Source organism: Pipistrellus kuhlii, unplaced genomic scaffold (assembly GCF_014108245.1).
Source record: "Pipistrellus kuhlii isolate mPipKuh1 unplaced genomic scaffold, mPipKuh1.p scaffold_m20_p_30, whole genome shotgun sequence".
NCBI lineage: Eukaryota > Metazoa > Chordata > Mammalia > Chiroptera > Vespertilionidae > Pipistrellus > Pipistrellus kuhlii.
In genome coordinates this window covers 6,152,382-6,175,024 of record NW_023425530.1, presented here as the reverse complement: position 1 = coordinate 6,175,024, position 22,643 = coordinate 6,152,382, and the positions used below count along the sequence as shown (strand labels likewise).

General features: G+C 44.6%; 1 protein-coding gene across 1 annotated transcript in view; it reads left to right on the top strand.

Moving 5' to 3' along the window:
- LOC118731457 (adhesion G protein-coupled receptor E2-like) overlaps positions 1–22,050 on the top strand; it is a 348,765-nt gene extending 326,715 nt beyond the window's left edge. Inside the window, exons 11-23 of the mRNA XM_045589287.1 lie at positions 2,120–2,166; positions 2,286–2,363; positions 2,784–2,961; positions 10,275–10,382; positions 10,563–10,762; positions 10,938–11,117; positions 12,526–12,723; positions 12,993–13,228; positions 15,985–16,051; positions 16,554–16,645; positions 17,695–17,863; positions 17,948–18,058; positions 21,985–22,050. Coding sequence (XP_045445243.1) covers positions 2,120–2,166; positions 2,286–2,363; positions 2,784–2,961; positions 10,275–10,382; positions 10,563–10,762; positions 10,938–11,117; positions 12,526–12,723; positions 12,993–13,228; positions 15,985–16,051; positions 16,554–16,645; positions 17,695–17,863; positions 17,948–18,058; positions 21,985–22,035 — 1,715 coding nt within the window. The 3' untranslated portion in view covers positions 22,036–22,050. The remainder of the gene's footprint in view (positions 1–2,119; positions 2,167–2,285; positions 2,364–2,783; positions 2,962–10,274; positions 10,383–10,562; positions 10,763–10,937; positions 11,118–12,525; positions 12,724–12,992; positions 13,229–15,984; positions 16,052–16,553; positions 16,646–17,694; positions 17,864–17,947; positions 18,059–21,984) is intronic.
- The last annotated feature ends 593 nt before the right edge of the window (positions 22,051–22,643 follow it).

The window sequence follows — 22,643 nt, the reverse complement described above, 5'->3', positions numbered from 1 at the left end:
GGATGAGGTGTCCCACAGGTCTGCCTATCCGGCACCATTTTCTCCTCCCATTCTGATCTCACACACCCTCTCCTGTTGGACAACCCAGGGGACCATGCCCCAGGGTGGCAGCTCAGAGAACAGCTGGCCTGGCCCATCCCCTCACCAGAGACCCAGGAGGAGCAGGCCTGCACTCATCACCAGCTCAGCTCACTTCCCAGGGAACAGCGAAGGGGCTTCAGGCATCTGCAGGTAGATGGGGCCAGCAGTGGTCAGGCAGAACCAGGACTCACCCAGAGAGAGGGGGTTAGTACAGAATACAGAGAGGGGAGCAGGAGGCTGAGCGGGGAATCCTGGAGGCTCTGAGCAGGGTCCACAGGCCCGCTCTGCTGGAACAGAAGAGGCTGAATCCAGGTGTCATCAGGGACCATTGCACCAGGCTCAATCCTCTCCTGAGGAGATCAACCCAGATGCCATGGGGGCCCATACCCGTGTGGGACTGAAGACGGAGGCTGAGCCCCTCTGGCCAGGCCCACAGGTCTGTGTCCCTGGTGGGAGAACAAGGAGCCAGATGACAGACACTCCTGCCACTCTTCACCCATCGGCCCCTGTGCCTCACTCCAGGCACCCAGCCCTGGCCCACACGGCCTTGCTCACATGTGGATTCTCATCAGTCCCTGCCAGGCCTGGGGATGCCTTCAGGGGGGTCAGAAGGGACATCTTCACACCCCAAGACTGCATGGCTGGATGTCAGCCCCACTGCCCTCATGGCCTGGCACCCGCTGTCCAGGTGGCCCTGGCCTGCCTGGCATCATGTTCACGTTCTGGGCCCCGGCCTAAAAGCCTTGTCTGCGAGGGGTCAGGCTCAGGGCTGGTTCTCGGTCCCTCTCCATGGGCTGGAGTCTCAGAAGTCGTGTGGATGGGAGAGCGCTGTCTCACCAGAGACACCAGGATCCAAGGAGAGCTCAGCCAACAGCACCCGGGGGAGTCAGGACCAAGGCCACCGAAACGAGCCTGCTCAGGCCCACAGCACCTCTCCCGCACTTGGTCCCAGGGAGGCCCGGCCTGGCCTTTGCCCGAGTCCTCAGGCTGGGACCCAGGTGGCGGTGCTGCCCCTGCCCTAGCTGGGAGCTGCCCGGGGAGGAGGTGATGGTCCGAGGGAGGACGTAGGCCGTTTCTGGACACATCTGGACAACAGAGCATCTAGGCCACCATGCTTACCCACAGAACACCTCCATGTGAACTAGAAAAGGCACCACTTGCCTGGCAGGAAGCAGTGGGGCTTTCCAGACGCTTCCATGACAGGAAACGTGGCTGACTCCCAGGCTTGAAGGCTGCCCATGGCTTCAGGCATCCACCACCCTATCCTTCCCCTTGCAAGTATGGACGAAAGGAAACTGAACCCGGAATCTGACACTCTCTCTGCTTTGTCCTCAGATGTGGATGACTGTATACAAGGGCAAAACTCCTGCCACAAAACCACCCAATGCCACAACACCGTGGGCAGCTATGAGTGCCGCTGCCGCCCTGGCTGGAAGCCGGCTCCTGGGTCCCCCAATGGCGCACACAACACTGTCTGTGAACAAGGTTTGGAGTTCAGATCCCACATTCCCCTGGACCCACAACTCAAACCACCTGATCACATGTTCACGGGCAGCCACACGAACGCAGCCCACTGAATGCTGGGGGCACCTGCTGGGCCAGGCTTCCCTTCTCTGAGACTAAATGGGAAGAGATCTGGGGTCCTGCAGAAGGAGCTGGGGTACCAAGGGGAAGGCTCCTGGGGGACCCTGGGCAGCAGCTAATTACTCACCGGGAGAAAGGTGTCTAATAGCTCACAACCTATACCTCTGTGTGGGGCTCACCTGCTGTGTGTCAGGCCTCTGCCCACTTCCCATAACCCCTGCGTCCCCCATTCAGGGGTGTGCAGTCACCAGGTGTCATCACCTCCAGCCAAGGCGTAGGGGGAAAGGGGTGGGGCACAGAGAGGAGAGGGACCCAGAGTCCTGAATAAACAAAGGACTACTCAGTATGAAGATAGCTGGCCTGAACTAGGCCCTGCCTTGAACACAAACACACACACACACACACACACACACACACACACACCCCTAATGGACGGCTGTTCTGTCCCCTGCAGAGATCTCCTTCCCCACCTGGACCACACCCCCTGGAATCAAGAGCCAGGTGAGTGACTCCAGCCGGCACCAGAAGGCAAGATCCCTCCACTCAGCCCACCCTCCACCCATTGCACCCTCTCCCCCACCCACACATGAGGGTCTCTAAGGCCTCATCTCTTTCCCCAGAGCCTCTCTCACTTCTTTGAAAAAGTCCAGGAGCTGGTCAGAGACTTCAAGCCTGCCTTGGCCAAGAGCACCATCCAGGTAAGGACAGGACCCAGGGGAGGCAGCTGGAGGCATCCCATAGAGACCCGAGGCAGCCTTGGTCTAGAAGGAGACTGACCCCAACACAACAACGGCGCCATGCTGTGAGGCCCCCCTCTCCCGGGGTGGGTGGGAAGAGCATACCATGTATTTGTACTCTCTGCTAGAGCCACTGACACCTTTCCTCTTGTTTCTGGCCACTGGAATTGCATTGTCCTTGGTAGTCTTGACCAGGGTTTGACCTCTGAGTGGCGGATTGCACTAGCAAAGGCCCAGGGAATCCCATCCGATACCACCTTTGATAACACCTAGAGCCCAAATAGACAGGCTCTAGGGTCTGTTCTCAGAAGCTGAATGTCAGGGTCTTCCTGAAGCTTCTCTGGCACAAATCCACTGGTTCTGTGTCCCCATTCCCCCCAGAGCGTCATACAGGAGGTGGATAATCTGCTGGAGACCCCAGGGGACCTGCTTACCCTGCCTCGTTCAGAGCAGCATTCTGTGGCTACTAACCTGCTCACTGGCCAGGAGCATGTCCTTAGAGAGCTGAGCAAGGCCTTGCCCAATGGGCCACTGACCTTCAGGACCAATGAAGGAACAGGCAAGTAACCCCGCCTGTCCCCAGGCCCTGCTCTGCCTGTTCCTCACTGCATTCCTCTTCCCATTGCACTAGAGCTGGATGTACCTCCCTGTTACTCTCATAAACATATTAAGATAAAAGATCTGCCAAAATTGGTTTGGCTCAGTGGATAGGGCATCAGCCTGCGGACTTAAGGGTTCCAGATCGATTCCGGTCAAGTGGGGGTTGTGCAGAAGGCAGCTGATCGATGTTCCTCTCTCATGGATGTTTCTACCTTTCTATCCCTCTCCCTTCCTCTCTGTAAAAAGAAATCAATAAAATGTATTTTTTTAAAAAAGATAAAAGATTAAAAGCAAATGAAAAAAGTTATCAATACTACACATTCTCATTGTAATATAAATTATCAGCAAATGAAATAATTATCCCATCTAACAAAGAGGGAATATGCTGGTGGAACCTCACACCATCACAGAGATGGCAGTGCCCACAGCCAATAAGGAGGGAATATGCTAATTGAATGCCATGACCTCAAAGACGGTAGCACTCACAGCCACAAGATAGTGGCACCCAGTCCCCTCAGCCCCACCGGGGCAGCAGGTGCACAGCAAGGAGATCCATGCTCCTGCCTTCAGAGTCTCCCAGTCCCCTCAGCCTCCCAGCCGCCCAGGCCACCTGAGGCTCAGGTAACCAGAGCCAGTCGATGCTTGCACTGCCAGCAGTGGCAGCAGCAGAGATGTGCTGGGGTGTCACCTTCCCATGATCACCAGGTCACCTCCTGCCCCTGAGGGCTCTCAGGCTGTGAGAAGAGGCAGGCCGAGCTGAGGGACCCCCCCACTCCAATGCATGAATTTTCATGCACCAGGCCTCTAGTAATAAGTAAATTAGATACAATAGAAATGGCCTAAAAGAAAACAAATTATTAAATTTGGAGGAATACAATTTAGTATTATCTAATATTTAAGTGATTTGTTTTATTGAGGTGAATTTCACATAACATAATATCAACCATTTTAATCAAAGTGTACAATTCAGTGGCATTTAATACATTCAGAGTTGTACAGCCATAACCTCTGTTTCTTTTCTTCTTAATATATTTTTGTTGATTTCAGAGAGAGGGCGAGGAAGAGAGAGATAGAAACATCAATGATGAGATAAACCAAAGAACCTATATACATAGCCCATAGACATGGGCAATAGGGTAGTGAAACCTGGGAAGTGAGGGTAGGGGCTGGGAGGAGGGGGGTTAAGGAGAGGAAAACGGCAGATATCTGTATTACTCTTAATAATAAAAATATTTTTAAATGTATTTTAGCCCTAGCTGGTTATGCTCAGAGGATAGAGCATTGGCCTATGGACTGAAGGGTTCTGGGTTTGATTCCGGTCAAGGGCACGTTCCTGGGTTGTGGGCTTGATCCCCAATGGGGGTCATGCAGGAGGCAGCCAGTCAATGATTCTCTCTCATTGTGTTGTTTCTGACTCTCTCTCCCTCTCCTTTCCTCTCTGAAATCAATAAAAATATTTTTAAATATATATATATATATATATATATATATTTTAATAGTGGCTGCCTTCTGCACTGGAGATTGAGCCAGAAAGCTAGGCATGTGTCCTGATCTGAAATCCATCTATGACCTCCTGGTTCATGGGTTGATGCTCAACCACTGAGCCACACCCGCCAGGCCACCACCTCTATTTCTAAAGGGTTTTCATCATCCGAGAAGTGAACTTCTCATTTCTCCCTCCCTCAGTCCTTAGCAAGAATTTATCTGTTTTCTGTCTCCATGAATTAGCCGATTCTGTGCATTTCATATAAATAGAATCATACAATACCTGACCTTATAGTCTAGCTTCTTTCACGTAGCATACTGTTTACAAGGTCATCCATGTGGTAGCATATATCATATGGTTGAACACTATTCCACTGCATGTATGCACCACCTTTTGTTTATCCATTCATCCATTTATGGACATTGGGTTGTTGCCACCCTTTGACTTTTATGATTTTGGTGTACTCATTTCTGTATGAATAACTGTTTCGCTTCTTTGGGCCCATATGAAGGAGTGGAATTGCTGAGTGATATGCTAATTATATGTCCAAACTTTAGAAGCCACCAAACAGATTTCCAAAATGGCTGTGCCCTCCACCCCCAGCAATGTGTGAGGGTTCCATTCCTTACATGCCCAGCAAAACATCTCACTTCCATTTTATTTTTGTCTTATTAAAGCCTTTCTAGTGTGTCAGGTGATATTTCATTAGGGCAAGCATGTCAAACTCTCTGTCCACAGGCCACATGTGGCCCTCAACAAATATTTTTGTGGTTCAGCCAATATAGTGGTTCGTAAACAAAAAGTTTTAATAAAAACTTTGTAACCTAATTTTTACAATATCCTGTTATACATAATGATTAATAATGAACTACAACGTTTGCTATGACTGATTACTATAATCGTGTTGCATTCATTTCCCTTACATGCCTTACACACAGGCGCATCTTTTCTCTCCACTGACACCAGCAGCGAATATTTTAGCAGCCGATTGCCAAGTCATTAGTCTTTTACTGACTTGTTTGGTATGCGCAACAGGAAATATTTCGCTTTCAGAGAACAAGAAAAATAGGTTTATTTGTGTTAAGCCTATTAATTTGTGCTGTTATTCAGAGTCCGGTAAGCTAATGTTCAAGGAAAAATATTGATTTTTATTAAAAATGTTCTATTATTTTATGTTAATGATTAATCATTTATTTCAGCCCTTTGCATTCAGCATGTCCCTATCGAAATCAAGTGGTAGTAAAACTACGTAAATGGAAAATTGGTGACAAACATCAAAATTTCCAAGAAAAGTGGAAATTGGAATATTTTTGCTGTGAAGTAAAAATAACCTGCTTAAATGTAATAATGCTATTATACATTGAAAATTGAAGTTTTTGTTTTTTTCTGCGGCCCACATAAACTTAAACCTTGTTTATTTGGCCTATGTTAGCCTTTGAGTTTGACATGCTTGCATTAGGGTTTTGATTTACATTTTCCTAATGACTAGTAATATTTAATATCTTTTTAAGTGATTGTTGAACATTTGTGTATCTTTTTTGGGTAAATGTCTGTTCAAGTCCTTTGCCTACTTTTTAATTGGGCTGTTTGGCTTTTTGTTATTTAGTATTAAGTGTTCTTTACGTATTTGCTAGTAGACCCTTATGAGACAAGTGATTTGCTAATATGTTTTCCCATCCTATAGATTCTTTGCACTTTCTTTGCATTATTACATAGTAAGCAGATTATTAAGTATTATAGATGTGTGGAATTTTTATAAAGCTCATTTTATTTATTTTTTCTTTTATTGTACATTTTGTGTTTTATCTAAGTATTGATTGCCAAATCACAAGTCATGAAGATTTACTCCTGTGTTTTCTACTAACTTCTATTTTTATTTTATTTTTAATGTTTTTATTGAATTTTTTAGAGAGTGGAAGGGAGGGGGATAGGAAGAGAGAAACATCATTGACTGGCTGCCTCCTGCACACCCCCACAAGGGACAGCCTGCACCCAGGCATGTGCCCTGACAGGAATCAAACAGGAGGGGGAGGAGGCTGTCTCTTGGTTCCTGGGTCAATCACTGAACTACAGGGCCTGGGCCTAACTGCTCTATTTGTAGCTCTTAAATGTAGGTCTTTGATCCATTTTGACCCAATTTTTATGTATTGTGTGAGGAGTGAGTCCATCTTCCTTTTTTCGCTTGTGCTGGGGCATCTGGCTATGCACAGACCATTTGCTGAAGGGACTATTCTTTCCCTCGTTGAAGGGTATGTTGAAAATTGGTTGACCATAAATGAATGGGTTTATTTCTAAACTCTCAATTTTATTTTGTTGGTTTATGTGTCTACTCATACGGTAGTACCATACTGCTCTGGTTATTGTATACTAGTAATACATTTTGGGGTTTTTTTTGTCTTTGGGTTTTGTTGTGTTTTTTTTTCTATATTGATTAAGGTATCACATATTTGTCCTCAACCCCCCATTCCAATCCCCAACCCCTCCCCATTCATGCCCCCAAACCCCTATTGTCCTTGACCACTGGTTAGGCTCATATGTATGTACACAAGTCCTTGTGAGAGGGATGTCCGACTATCCATTTAGGCCCAGTCCTGGTGGGATCAGGCCTTTTGTCCTCTCCCTTTTATCTCATTCTCTCTTTAAGGTCCAACAGTCTGACCCAGGGCTCCTTATCTCTGGGTCTGTTCTTGTTCATCAGCCACTAGTAATAAATTTTGAAATCAGGAAGTTTGAGTTCTCCAACTTTTTTTTTTTTTTCATTTTCAATATTGTTTGGATATTAGGGCCTCTTGCAATACCATATAAATTTTAGGATGAGCTTTTCCATTTTTGCAAAATACATATATATATGCTTTTGGAATATTGTTAGTATTGCATTGAATCTGCAGATCACTTTTGGGAATCTTGCCATATTTAAAATATTAAGTCTCCCAATTCATAGTCACAGGATTCCTTTCCATTTGTTTAGGGTTTTTAAATTTCATTAACAATATTTGTAGTTTTCAGTGGACAAGTCTTATGCCTTTTTGGATAACTTTATTCCTAATATTATGTTGAAGATTTTTGCATATATGTTCATAAGAGTTAATGGTCTAGAGTTTTGTTTTCTTTTGATGTCTTTTTCTAGTTTGGTTTTTAGAGTAATTGTGGCCTCATAAAATTATTCAGTGTTCCTTTTCGTTCTATTTTTTAGGAGTGTATAAGAATTTGTGTTAACTTTTCCTTAAGTGGTTAGTTGAATTCAGGTCTGAACTTTTCACTTAGAAAGTTTTTATTACAGATTTGATCTTCTTACTTATAACAGGTCTGTTCAGATTCTACTTCTTCAGTTACTTTTATAGTTCATGGGTCTGTAGGAATTTTTTTTATTTCATTCAGTTTATATAATTTGTAGCTTCTCTGATAATCCTTTGAAAATTCAGATTGGTATACATATCATTATTACATATATAAAATATGTGTCTTATTATAATACTAGAGGCCAGTGCATGAAATTATTCGGGGAGGGGGCGGGGAGAGATATGTCCCTCAGCCCAGCCTGCACCCTCTCCAATCTGGGACCCTTCAAGGGATGTCCAACTGCCCGTTTAGGCCCAATCCCACCAGGACTGGTCCTAAATGAATAGTCGGACATCCCTCTTACAATCCAGGACTGCTTGCTCCCAACCACTAGCCTGCCTGCCTGCCTGATTTCCCCTAACCACTTCACTGCTAATCTGATCAAAGCCTAACTGCTCCCCTACTAACCTGATTGCCCCTAACTGCCCTCCTCTGCTGTCCTGGTCACCAACAACTGCCTTCCCCTGCCTGCCTGGTCTCCCCTAACTGTCCCCTGCTGGTCTGGTCCCCCTCAGCTGCCCACCCATGCAGGGCTGCCCCCCGCAACTGCTCTGTGCTGCAGGCTTTGGTCTCCCCAACTGTCTTTCACCTGCAGGCCTCATTGTCCCCAACTGCCCTCCTCTGCCAGCCCAGTCACCCCTAACTTCCCTCTCCTGCTGGCCTGATCACTGCCAACTGTCCTCCCTTTCAGGCTTGATCACCCTCAACTGCCCTCCCCTGCTGGCCATCTTGTGGTGGCTATCTTGTGTCCATATGGCGCAGCCATCTTTGACCAGATGGGAGCGGCCATCTTGTGTGTTGGAGTGACAGTCAACTTGCTATTACCTCTTTATTATATAGAATATATATGACATTATTTGGTATACCTATAATAATATTACAGATAACATTTTGTATATAGTGAAACAAAATCTATACTAATAAAATGATAATATGCTGGGAGACCTCTGGACATCCTTCCAGACAAAGCCATGGTGGTGGGGCCAAGACAGAGACAGTTAGGGGCACTCAGGCTGGTGGTGGGGGAAGCAGTTGGGGGCAAGCAGGCCAGTGGCAGGGGCAGTTGGGGGTGAGCAGGACGGCAGGGGAAATGCAGTGGGGGTGAGCAGGCAGCAGGGAAAGGGGGTGGGCAGGTAGGGGTGAGCAGGCTGGCAAGGAGGGCAGTTGGGGGCAAGATGGTCAGTGGAGGATGGCAGTTGGGGATGAGCAGGCCGGTGGGGGTTCAATTGAGGGTGATCAGGCTGGCAGGGAGGGCAGATGGGGACAATCAGTCCAGCAGGGAAAGGCAGTTAGGAATGATCAGGCCAGAAAAGGGGCAGTTGGGGTAGATCAAGCCAGCAGGCAGAGATCAGGCAGGCAGGCAGGTGAGCAGTTAGGAGCCAGAGGTCCCAGATTGCAAGAAGGATGTCCCAGATTGAAGAGGGTGCAGCCGGGTTGAAGGACACCCCTCCCCTGTGCACGGATTTTGTGCACCGGGCCATTAGTCTATACCAGTGTTTCCCAACCTTCTCTCATGATGAGAATCACCTGATGGAGTTGTTAAAACACAGATTCCTGAATCCCAACTAAGAAGTGCTAAACTAGAATTTTTGGGAACATATAGGTAAAATTGTATACTTAACTAGTGCTCTAAGACAGATTTTATATACAGAGCACTAAGTTAGGTATGCAATTTTACCTATATGTTCTCAAAAATTCTAGTTTAGCACTTCTTAGTTGGGATTCAGGAATCTGTGTTTTAACAACTCCACCAGGTGATTCTCATCATGAGAGAAGGTTGGGAAACACTGGTCTATACTAATAAGAGAGTAATATGCTAATTAGACCTGGAGACCTTCCAGATGTCCTTTTGGACAAAGCCATGGTGGTGGGGCTGAGGAAGCAGAGGTGGTTAGGGGTGATCAGGCTGGCGAGGGGGAGGGGAAGTTGGGGGCAAGCAGGCTGGTAGGGGAGGCAAATGGAGCAAGCTCTCTGGCAGGGAAGGCAGTTGGGGGCAATCAGGACATGGGGGGGGAGGTAGTTGGGGGATAGCAGGCCAGCATGGGGGACAATTGGAGGTGAACAGGCCAGCAAGGGAACAGTTAGGGGTGATCAGGCCAAAAGGGGGTAGCCGTTGGGGGCAATCAGGCTGGCAGGCAGAGTTGTTAGGGGCAATCAGGCAAGCAAACAGTCAGGTGAGCAGTTAGGAGCCAGGGGTCCCAGATTGCAAACAGATGTCCGATGGCTGGATTGGGCCTAAACCGACAGTCAGACAGCCCCCGAGGGGTCCCAGATTGGAGAGGGTGCAGGCTGAGCTGAGGTACACCCCCACCCCCTGCACTAATGTTGTGCAATGGGTCACTAGTATATATATATAAAAGATATCTATACATAATAGTGGTATTATAGCTACAACTGCTGGCACAGTTACTAATCTAACTCCCTTATGTAACTCCTACAATTCATAGAACTGTTCCTGGAGGTGAAGGAGAAAGGAGACAAGAATGTCACCCTGAGTACTAAAGATACAACGATGCTGGTGAACTGGGATGTGGTGCAGGACTCAGGTGGCTCAGGTAATGACTAATATGGAGAGGTCAATGAGACTTAACCATGGAACAAGACACCTAAGGATGTGACAGAGAATTAAATATTAAGGGAAGTATGGGCTGTTGTGAATCAAAGGGAAGAATGCATCCCAGAAGGAAGTGGGTCTTTGGGGCACACCAAGATGTCAACCTTGTCCTTGTCTGTAGGCCCTTCTGTGGTGGGCCTTTTCTCCTCTCCAGGGATGGGCAAGTTGCTGGTTGGGGCCCCCCTGGTCCTGGAAACTGAGAAGCAGTCAGCTCTGAATGAGAAAGTCTCCCCTGTACTGCTCTCAGATGTCATCTCCATCTTTGTGAGCAATAAGGACACTCAGAACCTCAGCTCCCCAGTCACCTTGGTCTTCAACCACGTGAGTGCTGGTGAAACAGGGCTGTGAAGAGGCCTGAGTTCTGAACACAGTCTTGGGGGTCAGGGGCTCTCCCACAGGTGCATCATCTTCCTAGGAAAGCCCATCACCAGCAGGATTTGGGTCAGCATTTCTGAGCACCAGAACCACCAGCTCACACCTTGCCCTGTCCCTACAGTTAGTGACCCCAGGACCAAGGCAGAAGGTGTTCTGTGTCTTCTGGGATCCTGGCCAGAATGGAAGTGGTCATTGGTCCACCGAAGGCTGCTGGATGATGGGCACCGGAGATACCAGCACCACCTGCCAATGCAGCCACCTCAGCAGCTTTGCTGTCCTCATGGCCCACTATGATACGCAGGTGAGAGCCTTGAGAAGGGACTTTGTTCACTGTCTATTGTGTTGTAATAAATTCCCATGCATGTTGCACTTAAAAAAACACACATAATTTATTATTCTTCAATTTATGTGTGTCAACAAATAAACATGGTGCAGCTGGATTGTCCACAAGCATCTCATCTGAGGATTGCTGTCCTCCATTTCCTTTATCATATTCACATTTCTGTTTTTCTCTCTTGCCATCCCTCTTTCTCTCTCTCACCTACTTACACTGAAATTAATTTTTTAAATCTATCCCCTTATAGATTTAAGATAATTTGAAAAATTAGGCAGGAAAATTTTTAATCTTTGAAAAATAGGCAGGAGCCCTAGCCACTTTGGCTCAGTGACTAGAGCATTAGTGTAAGGACTAAAGAGTCCTGGTTTTTATTCTGGTCAAAGACACAAGCCCAGATTTCAGGTTCAGTCCCTGGTAGGAGGTAGCCAATCAATGATTCTCTCTCATCATTGATGTTTCTTTCTCTCTCTCTCTCTCTCTCTCTCTCTCTCTCTCTCTCTCTCTCTCTCTCTCTCTCTCTCTCTCTCTCTCTCTCCCCCCCCCCTCTTCCTTATTTTCTGAAATCAATACAAATATATTTTTAAAATAAATAATAAAAAATTAGGCTGGAATTTTAAGCTACCACCATCATCAGTACTTTTCCTTGTTTAACCAAGGATCTAAATCTATAAGGAACAGGTGTTGCAGGGATGTGAGTAAGTCCAAGTAGGGGAGTTGATCCCTGGACATCGAGTCTCTGGATACAGACTCTGTCACACAGTATCACTTCATGGGGATGGAGGATGATGCTCAACATGGAGCCATGTGCCTCTGTGACTATCACATGATAACATATAAGCTTGGTCAAAAAAGAAAATCAAGCCAAAAACGGTTTGGCTCAGTGGATAGAGCGTTGGTCTGCGGACTGAAAGGTCCCAAGTTTGATTCCAGTCAAGGGCATGTACCTTGGTTGTGGGCACATCTCCAGTGTGCAAGAGGCAGCTGATTGATGATTCTCTCTCATCGATATTTCTAACTCTCTATCTCTCTCTCTTCCTTTCTGTAAAAAAAAAAAAAAAAAAAAAAAAAAAAAAAAAAAAAAAAAAACCCACACACACACACAATAAAATACATTTAAAAGAAGAAAATCAAGCCTATAAGTTCCAGGGCTTGGTCTGGAATGAGGACTCTCTTATCCATCAATGTTTACAGGGTCTGAGTTAATCAGTTCAGGACCCTCTAGAATTCTAACAGTATCCATAAACATCACAAATTTACCTGGCTCCTCCACTCCTAATTGTGTTGTACCCTGCCCAAAACTGAAAATGGTAGTAGTGGCATTAACCCAGATTAGGAGAGTGTGACTGCTCTCTCTCTCTTTGCTGGGTCCCAGGAGGAGGATCCCGCCCTGGCTGTGATCACCTACGTGGGGCTGAGCCTCTCTCTGCTGTGCCTCCTCCTGGCGGCCCTCACCTTCCTGCTGTGCAAAGCCATCCAGAACACCAGCACCTCACTCCACCTGCAGCTCTCGCTCTGCCTCTTCCTGGCCCACCTGCTCTTCCTCACAGCCATCGACAGAACTGAGAACAAGGTACTGACACTGTCCCAAAGGATGCATGCCCTTACAATGAAATAAGGAATTCACTTGCATTGGACACCTTAATAAAATGACTTTGGGTTTGTGGAAGGTTAGAGGAGTAAGTAGCCAATTTTACATTGACTGACAAATAGAATTCACACCTTCTTTGGACAATTCCTTCATATACAGCAGAGTTCTCCCAAATGGCAAGGTATAGGAGAGGTCCTGGGGCCATGCTCCACCCTGATAATTACACCTGGTGACTCTCACTCCTCCCCCAGGTGCTGTGCGCAGTCATCGCGGGTGCCTTACACTATCTCTACCTGGCCTCCTTCACCTGGATGCTGCTGGAGGGCCTGCACCTCTTCCTCACCACACGCAACCTGACGGTGTCCAACTACTCCAAGGTGAGCAGGTTCATGAAGAAGTTCATGTTCCCTGTGGGCTACGGAGTCCCAGCTGTGATTGTGGCCATTTCTGCAGCGTCCAGGCCTCACCTTTATGGAACACCTGCTCGGTAAGGGCACATTCCCATTTCTCTTTCTTCTTCACCATGACCATGGCTTTGTGAAACCAACATAGCATTCTGCTTATGACAGATCATATGAATAGAGATAATAAGTGATGATGGTTAGGGCATCTTTCTGATAGCTATCCTATATAATAAAAGGCTAATATGCAAATCGACCAAACAGCAGAATGAGCAGTCGCTATGATGCGCACTGACCACCAGGAGGCAGATGCTCAACCCTGGAACTGGCCCCTGGTGGTCAGTGCGCTCCCACAGGGGGAGTACCGCTCAGCCAGAAGCCAAGCTCACAGCTGGCAAGTGCAGCAATGGTGGCTGGAACCTCTCCCGCCTAAACCGGGAGTAGGCCTAAACCAGCAGTCAGATGTTCCCCAAGGGATCCCAGACTGCAAGAGGACACAAGCTGGGCTGAGGGACACCCCTCCCTCCCACTGCCAGTGCACAAATGTCATGCACTGGCCTTCTAATTTATAATACTTAAGAATGTCTCTAAAACTCTCCATAAATAACAAAGGTATAACAAAGGTGTGTCGGCCTGGAAACCAGGGGGTCCTGGGTTTTATCCCATGTCAGGGCACATGGCTGGGTTGTAGGCTTGATCCCTAGTGTGGAGTGTGCAGTAGGCAGCTGACTGATGATTCTCTCTCATCATGGTGTTTCTATCTCTCTTTCCCTCTCCTTTCCCCTCTGAAATCAATTTTTTAAAAATTAAGATTTAGCCGAAACCAGTTTGGCTTAGTGGATAGAGTGTCGGCCTGCGGACTGAAAGGTGCCAGATTCTATTCCAATCAAGGGCATGTACCTTGGTTGCAGGCACATCCCCAGTAGGGGTATGCAGGAGGCAGCTGGTCGATGTTTCTCTCTCATCAATGTTTCTAAATCTCTATTCCTCTCCCTTCTTCTCTGTAAAAAAATCAATAAAATATATTTTTTAAAATTAAGATTTAAATAAATAAAATAAAAAATAAATAAATGAAGCCAAAACCGGTTTGGCTCAGTGGTAGAGCGTCGGTCTGCGGACTGAGAGGTTCCAGGTTCGATTCCGTTCAAGGGCATGTACATTGGTTGCGGGCACATCCCCGGTGGGGGTTGTGCAGGAGGCAGCTGGTCGATGTTTCTCTCTCATCGACGTTTCTGGCTCTCTATCTCTCTCTCTTCCTCTCTGTAGAATATCAATAAAATATATTTTTTAAATAATAAATAAATAAATGATAATGGACAGATTTGAATAGACATTTCTTCCAAGATATGTAAATGACCAGTGAGTGTATGAAAAGTTGGTCAACATAGTTAGTCATTAGGAAAATGAAAATCAAAAACATCAAAATCAGATGTTACTTCACTGCAATTAGGTTAAACAGTTAAAATAAAAAGACAGCCCTAGTCGGTTTGGCTAAGTGGATAGAGTATCTGCCTGGGACCAAAGGATCCTAGGTTAATTCCTTGGTTGCAGGCTCCTCCCTGGCCCTAGTCTGGTGTGCATGAAGGAGGCAACCATTTGATGTGTTTTCTCTCACATCAATATTTCTCTGTCTTTCCCTCTCTTTTCCACTATCCCCCCCCCCAAAAAAAAAAACCAATAGAAAAATATCATTGGGTGAGTAATAACAACAAAAATAATAATAATAATTTTTAAAAAATTATTCAGCCATAAAAAATATACTGCAACATGGTTGAAGCTTGATTGAAAACATGCTCGGTGACAGAACCCAGTCATAAAATACCACGTATTGTACAATTCGATTTATGTTCAAAATAGGCAAATCCATAGAGACAGAAAGTAGATTAATGATGCCGTGGGGCCATGCTGGGCGGGGGGGTACATAGAAGCAGGAATGAGGAGTGACTGTCAGTAGGAATGAGTTTCTTTTGGAGGAGTTGGAAATGTTCTAAAGTTAGATTGTGGTGATGATCGCACAACACTAAATTTTTTTTAATATATTTTATTTATTTTGTACAGAGAGGAAGGGAGAGAGATAGAGAGTTAGAAACATCGATGAGAGAGAGTCATCATCGATCAGCTGCCTCTTGCACACAACCCTCTGGGGATATGCCCGCAACCAAGGTACATGCCCTTGACCGGAATCGAACCCGGGATCTTTCAGTCCCCAAGCCAACGTTCTATCCATTGAGCCAAACCGGTTTCGGGAACACTAAATTTTTTTAATATATTTTTATTGATCTCAGAGAAGAAAGGAGAGGGAGAGAGAGATAGAAACATCAATGATGAGAGAGAATCATTGATTGGCTGCCTCTTGCAGGCCCCCTACTGCAGATTGAGCCTGCAACTCGGGCATGTGTCCTTGACTGGAATCGAACCCGGGACCTTTCAGTCTGCAAGCCGATACTCTATCCACTGAGCCAAATAAGCTAGAGCAATTCTATGAATATTTTAAAGATCACGGAACTATACAGTTTAAATGAGTGAATGTTTTAGTATGTGAGCTACGACTCAAAAAAGCCAAAAGTTAAAAAACTCAGCCCTAGCTGGTTTTGCTCAGTGGATAGAGCAATCCCATTTTCGTTTTGTTGCAGGGGGTCTCATTGTGTGTCTGTGAGATGTGTGGGATTGAAGGCCATGCTTACTTTCTTCACGAGGGTATCTTCAGAGCCAACCACAGAGCCTATCACAGCAGAGACACTCAATGTTTGCTGATAAATGATGAATGAATTAATGAATGAATTTGAATAATTGTTCTCCATTTCTAAGGACCAATGCATTTTTAATTCTCCCTCTTTCATAGCTGCTGGCTCCACCGAGAAAAGGGATTTATATGGGGCTTCCTTGGACCAGTCTGCACCATCCTCTTTGTGAGTAAAGACATCAGAGCATCCTTAATGCTCAGTGGAGGGTCATTAGACTTATAAAGAGGCGAAGAGGCAGGAGGATGACATGAGCAAGAATGTTCCTGCGTTGTCTTGTGTTTGCTTTGGTTTTCTGAGACTGCTCCTAAAACTACAAGCTCGCCCTGACTAGTTTGGCTCAGTGGATAAAGCATCATCAGCCTGCAGACTCAAGGGTCTCAGGTTCGATTACGGTCAAGGGCCTATACCTTGATTTGGGGCACATCCCTGGTAGGGGATGTGCAGGAGGCAGCTGATGGATGTTTCTCTCTCATCGATGTTTCTGGCTCTCTATCCCTCTACCTTCCTCTCTGAAAAACTCAATAAAATACTTTTTTTTTTTAACTACAAGCTCTAGCACTGTTACTAAATATGAAAACTACTTAAGTGTGGAATTTCTGTTGAACAGGCTAGGCTAGAGATAACAAACTAAAATTATATTCACTAAACCTTGTGTGTTTTCCTGAAGGTCAATCTAGCTTTCTTTCTGATGACCCTCTGGATTTTGAAAAGCAAACTCTCTTCGCTCAACAGTGATGTGTCCACCCTCAAGAATACAAGGTAAGCCAAAACCAGTTTGGCTCAGTGGATAGAGCATCAGCCTGCGGACTGAAGGGTCCCAGGTTCAATTCTGGTCAAGGGCATGTACCTTAGTTGCCGGCACATCCCCAGTAGGGGGTGTGCAAGAGGCAGCTGATCGATGACTCTCTCTCATAGATGTTTCTAGCTCTCTATCTCTCTCCCTTTCTCTCTCTAAAAAGATCAATAAAATATTTTTTTAAAAGAATACAAGGTAAAATGGAGATGAGGGTGACAATCCCACAGACATGTGTAGTCCCAAGGGCATATCCATGTGTCTCGGAAGCCCTGACATCCCTTCTCTGGATCTTCAGAGGGAACCCAGAGTAAAGAGATGCAGTTGTCCTCCAATGGCAGCCAGCTTGGACTCAGTGGTGGGCTGCTGACTTCCCAGCTGCAATGTTCTGTCTCTAATCCCATCTTGTTCCTCCCTCAGCCACAGGAAGGATTGACATTGGTTGTTGGGCTTTTGTCAGCAGTCCTACAATTAAAGTACAGAGAACCTGTGTGCACTTAGGAAAATCTGTGACTCTTCCCACAACCCCTCTACACTTCCATACCCACTCTCAGTCAGGCTCCTTCTCACCCCTCTCCAGTGTCCTTTTTACATTTTGCATGTCATTATTCCATTGTGTTAGTCATTGGGATAGACTGTGAACTTTTAAAAAATACAAATCTTGCCTCTGTTACTTTTAATGCCCAGGCCCCAGCACACAGTCTGATGCACTGAACACACTCGGTAATGTTGGATGAATAAAATTAGGCATCACCAGGGAGCATTATATTTTTTTTTGAAACTTACATTATGAAGTGTCACAACCCTACTCAATTCAATCAAAATGTCATTCTGGACCCAAGTAGCATTTCTATTGTAGAGAATCATTGACAGTCAAGGTCAAAGCTGAACACAACTCTGTCTGTGAACTCATGACCCTTAGGAGAAGGCAGGAGCATTCATTGGGTGGAGATGAGAATGGCCTTGATTCTGTTGCTCTGGGCGCACCATGGGCCTCTCTTCTCCTCCTACCCAGGATGCTGACATTTAAAGCGATAGCTCAGCTCTTCATCTTGGGTTGCACGTGGTGTCTGGGAATCCTGCAGGTGGGTCCAGCTGCTCTCGCCATGGCCTATCTCTTCACCATCATCAACAGCCTGCAGGGCGTCTTCATCTTCCTGGTGTACTGTCTCCTCAGCCAGCAGGTACCACTGTCCACCTCCCGCCCATGACTCTTTCCATTCTTACCGCTCTCAGAGAGCTGACTCAGAACATGCTTTGCCTTGCAGGTCCGCCAACAATACAGGAAATGGTGGGAAGGGGTCAGGAAAACCAAAGCAGAGTCTGAGCAGCACACCCTCTCCAGCGGACTCCTGTCGGATGCCCCTAGACACAGTGTGGTAAGGTCATGCATTGCTCCCAGAGCACTTCACTAATTGATAGAGTACCTTATGCCCAACACACGGGATGACATGGGCATATAGCAGATGATGCCCGAGGATGGCTTCCACTGAATTTACTCTTTGATTCCTTAACCATTTGCAATGGTCTCACTTAGAAAATAATATATTTTGATCTTACTCCTGAGGAACTGTGTTCATTTTGACTTTTACACATTAGCACTCTTATTGAACACCTGTTGTGTGCCATGCATGGTTAGCTAAATTAGCAAGAATCAATGCTTGAGGCAGGAATGCCTGTTCCACTTAGAGGCACATTATCTTATTCTTCATCTACCTCTATCTCGTAGTCACTCAGCACCATACAACAAAAATGGGGGAAATTATGTACATATTTAAGAAATAAATGGAAATAAGTGTTAGCTAGCATTTTAGACTTAAGGAATCTGCCTAATATGTCCAGCACTCTCCTGTAAAACCAGGAAGGAAAAGCCATCATTGCATGGAATAATTCACAGCAATGATTTCTAAGAACCACCAATTGTTAAGATTTACCAAGTTCTTTTTACAATTTTTTTTTTTAGACATAGAAAGTTCTCTTACAGTCTCTCACCTCTTCCATTTTCCATTAAACTTCTTGAGTTTTCTTTCCCATTTAAAGGAGCCTACTATGACCACATACTGTGGCTCAGTGGTTGAGCATTGATCCATGAACCAAGAAATCCCTGGTTTAACTACTGGGTATCAACCCTGAGTTGCAGGGTTGATCCCCTGTAGGGAGCATGCAGGAGGCACCTGATCAATGTTTCTAGTTCTATATTCCTCTACTTTCCTCACTCTCTCTCAAATAATAAAAACGTATTTCAAAATAATTTTTTTATAAAGGATCCTTATATACTCCCAGAAAGTCCTGTATATCTTTCACCTGTTCACCCATGCTCCACAAGCACTGGTTTCACTGTTGAATCTTCTAACCTCCCTCCCTTTCTCAGCAAATATTCTTGCCACATATTCCACAGAGAATATCCGAGTCATTGTGATGATTCTGTGAACTGCACCCTCTCAAACACGCATACATTAGCATGCACCTTCTCCACATTACCATATCATTCACACCATTTCCCTTCTCTCTAAAGACAACTTTCACCGTCACTTTGAATGCCAACATTCTTGCCTTATCAATTATACTTACACTATTGTTCACACATTCTCTCTCCCTCCTCCCTTCTTGTCTTTCTCCCACACTTATACCCTTCATTCTTCCCTCACCTTCTCAAAAGCATTCTTCCCAATGCTGTAGCAACATGTTTGATTTTTTTTTTTTCATCTTACAAACATGTACCACTTGGCCTACCATTTCCTTCTAGCTACCAGCCAAGAGTTGACTTTTCTTTGTTGCCCTTTCCTTGCCTTAAATTCATTCCCTCAATTTATATATTTTGGCTTCTTTCCCCCCATCATTTCACCAAAGCAAATATCTCTTAGGTTTACAATAATCTCCGAACCACCTAAAATCCTTCCAGAAACTTCGTATACTATTTATCACTCTTTCTCATGAAACACTTCATCCTTATCCTATCTAGAATCTACTTAAATGCCCCTCCTCCGTGTCTTTCTCCATTTACATTTGCTCCATTAGCTTTATCTCTTTGTTTCAGTTATAGCTTCAACCAATGGATTGAGTTCAGATCAATTTAAATTCTCATCAAATTCTTTCTTCCTAAGCGATAGAATTCATTCCTTAGAGTCAGTCACCATAGAGACGCAAATGATGGCCACATACTCTTGTCTGTCTCTGAGAACTTGAGAAGTATTTCCAGTTACTTGGCATCTTTGATATTACCCAGATACTTTAAACTCAGCCTTCCAATTTATGACTCACAATCTTCACCTTAATCCCATCCTTTTCCATGGTGTCTTTCTCTCAATGGAATTACATCCATCCCATTGCACAAGTTTGAAATGTGAATGTTACTCCACAGCTACCTTATTTCCCACTAAAACTTATACATTAGACAGCCCTATTGTTCTTATCTTCTCAGTATGTCCCTTATTTTTTAATAGCCATATAGATTTCCATTGTGTAAATGTACCAACAGCTTTCTTATCCACTCATCTACTGATGGACACTTTGGCATCTTCCAAATCTTGGTTTCTGTAAATAATGCTGCAATGAACATAGGGTGCACATACTTTTTTCAATTAGTGTTTTGGGTTTCTTCAGATATGTGCCCAAAAGTGGAATCTCTGGGTTATAAGGTAGTTCCATTTTTAATTTCTTTTAAACTTTTTTCTTTTTTAAAAAAAATATTTTTTATTGATTTTTTTTTTTTTTTTTTTTACAGAGAGGAAAGGAGAGGGATAGAGAGAGGAACATCGACCAGCTGCCTCCTGCACACCCCCTACCAGGGATGTGCCCACAACCAATGTACATGCCCTTGACCGGAATTGAACCTGGGACCTTTCAGTCCACAGACCAACGCTCTATCCACTGAGCCAAACCAGTTTCGGCTAAATTTTTTTTCTAATACTCACCCAAAGACATGCTTAGAGAGAGGGGAAGGGAGAGAAAGGTGTGATGGCAAAACACTGATTGGCTATTTCCCATACTCTCCCTGACTGGGGATAGAATCCACAACTTAGGTGTGTGTCCTAACCAGGAATCAAACCCACAACCTTTCTGTGTCTGGGACAATGCTTCAACAACTGAGCCACTCTGGCCAAAGCCCATTTTTAATTTTTTGAGGAAACTATGTACTGTTTTCTACAGTGGCTGCACCATTTGTTCTTCATTTGCTCTGTGCTGAAGTGGAGAAAGGCCAATGGGGAGTGAGTGTGCTGGTCCAATCCATCCCCTTTGTTCTCAGTGCCTTCCAACTTGTGGCACCTTTCCATCAGTGCTCATTCTCAGGCAGACAAAGCCCAGTCCCTCAGGCAGACCCTCAAACTGTTAGAATGCCGGCGGAACAATTCAGTCATCTCCTGTGGCAAGATGCTGCCATGAATTTCCCTTCTGGCTTCAATGCGGCAGGTGTCATACTCAGTTGGGTGCAGTAGCCTCTCACCTCTGGATTTTTCACACAAAAAATGGACTCGTGTATTGTTGTTGAATTGATGTATCCATGAGGGGAAGGAAGTCTGGAGCTTCCTATCCTGCCATCTTGCTGACATTACCCCTTATCTCCATTCTTTGAGTAAAGACACAAGTCATATTGTGTTAGAGCTCATCCTAATGTCCTTATTTTAACTTACAACCTCTTAAAAAAAACACACACACACACAAAAAAAAAAAAACCTTTGTCTAAGTATAGTCATGTTCTGAGGTCCTGGAGGTTAGGATTTCAACATATGAATTTTGAGGGTATAGAATTCAACCAATAACAATGGTATAACATGAATGACCCTCTAAAACATTAAACTAAGTAAAAAAATTTCAGATATAATAGCAGATATAATGGGTTATATATTGGACAATTCTGTTTATATGAAATATTCAGTATAGATAAGTCTGTGGAGACAGACAGTAGATTGGTTGTTGCCAGGAGCTTGGAGTGGGTGATGGGAAATGACTACCTAATGAACATGGAGTCTTCTTTGAGGAGATGAAAATGGTTTAGAACTAGATAGAGGGGAAGATTGCATGTAGCAAATGTACTAAATGCCACCGAATCATGCACTTTAAAATGATTTAATTTGTGTTATATGAATTTCATTTATTATATAAGTCTGTAAATTTGACATTAAGTAAAAGTGTGTTTGTGTGTTTATGTGTGCATAAAAAGATAAAACAATATCATAAAAGAATAATTGGTTATAGGTACATGAATGTTCCTTTAAATTTTCCAGAAAAACTGAGAAAAATGCTTGAATATTTATTTATTTACTTATTAGCCATTTCAATCATTTTAGTTTTATCTCTTCCCCAGGTAAAAGATGATGGAACAACAGCAGAAAAGAGAAAATTAAGTCAATTATAAGAAAACTAAAGGTGAGTGATTAAAGAAAAACAGGTAAAATCATATGATTTTTGTCCTTTTCTGTCTGACTTATTTCACTTATGTCCTAACACTCTCAGGATTGATGTTTCAAATGGCAATATTTAATCTTTTCTATGACTGAATAGTATTCCATTGCATATATGTACCACATCTTCTTAATCAATTCATCCATCAATGGACACATAGGTTATTTACATATCTTGACTATTTTAATTAGTACTGCAGTGAACATATGGGTATACATAGCTTTTTTAACTTGTTTTTTATACTCTTCAGATAGATGCTCAGAAGCAAAATTGCTAAATTATATCGAATTATATATAATGGTAACATTATAACATATAATGTTGTTAACCAATGCTACCTCAATAAGAAAGGAAGAAGGAAGGAAGGAAGGAAGGAAGGAAGGAAGGAAGGAAGGAAGGAAGGAAGGAAGGAAGGGAGAGAGGGAGGGAGGGAGGGAGGGAGGGAGGGAGGGAGGAAGGAAGAGGAGGACAGGAAAGGAAGGAAGAAAGGAAAGTGAAAGAAAGAATGAAGAAGGAAGGAGGAAGGAGGAAGGAAGGAAGAAGGAAGAAGGAAAGGAAGGA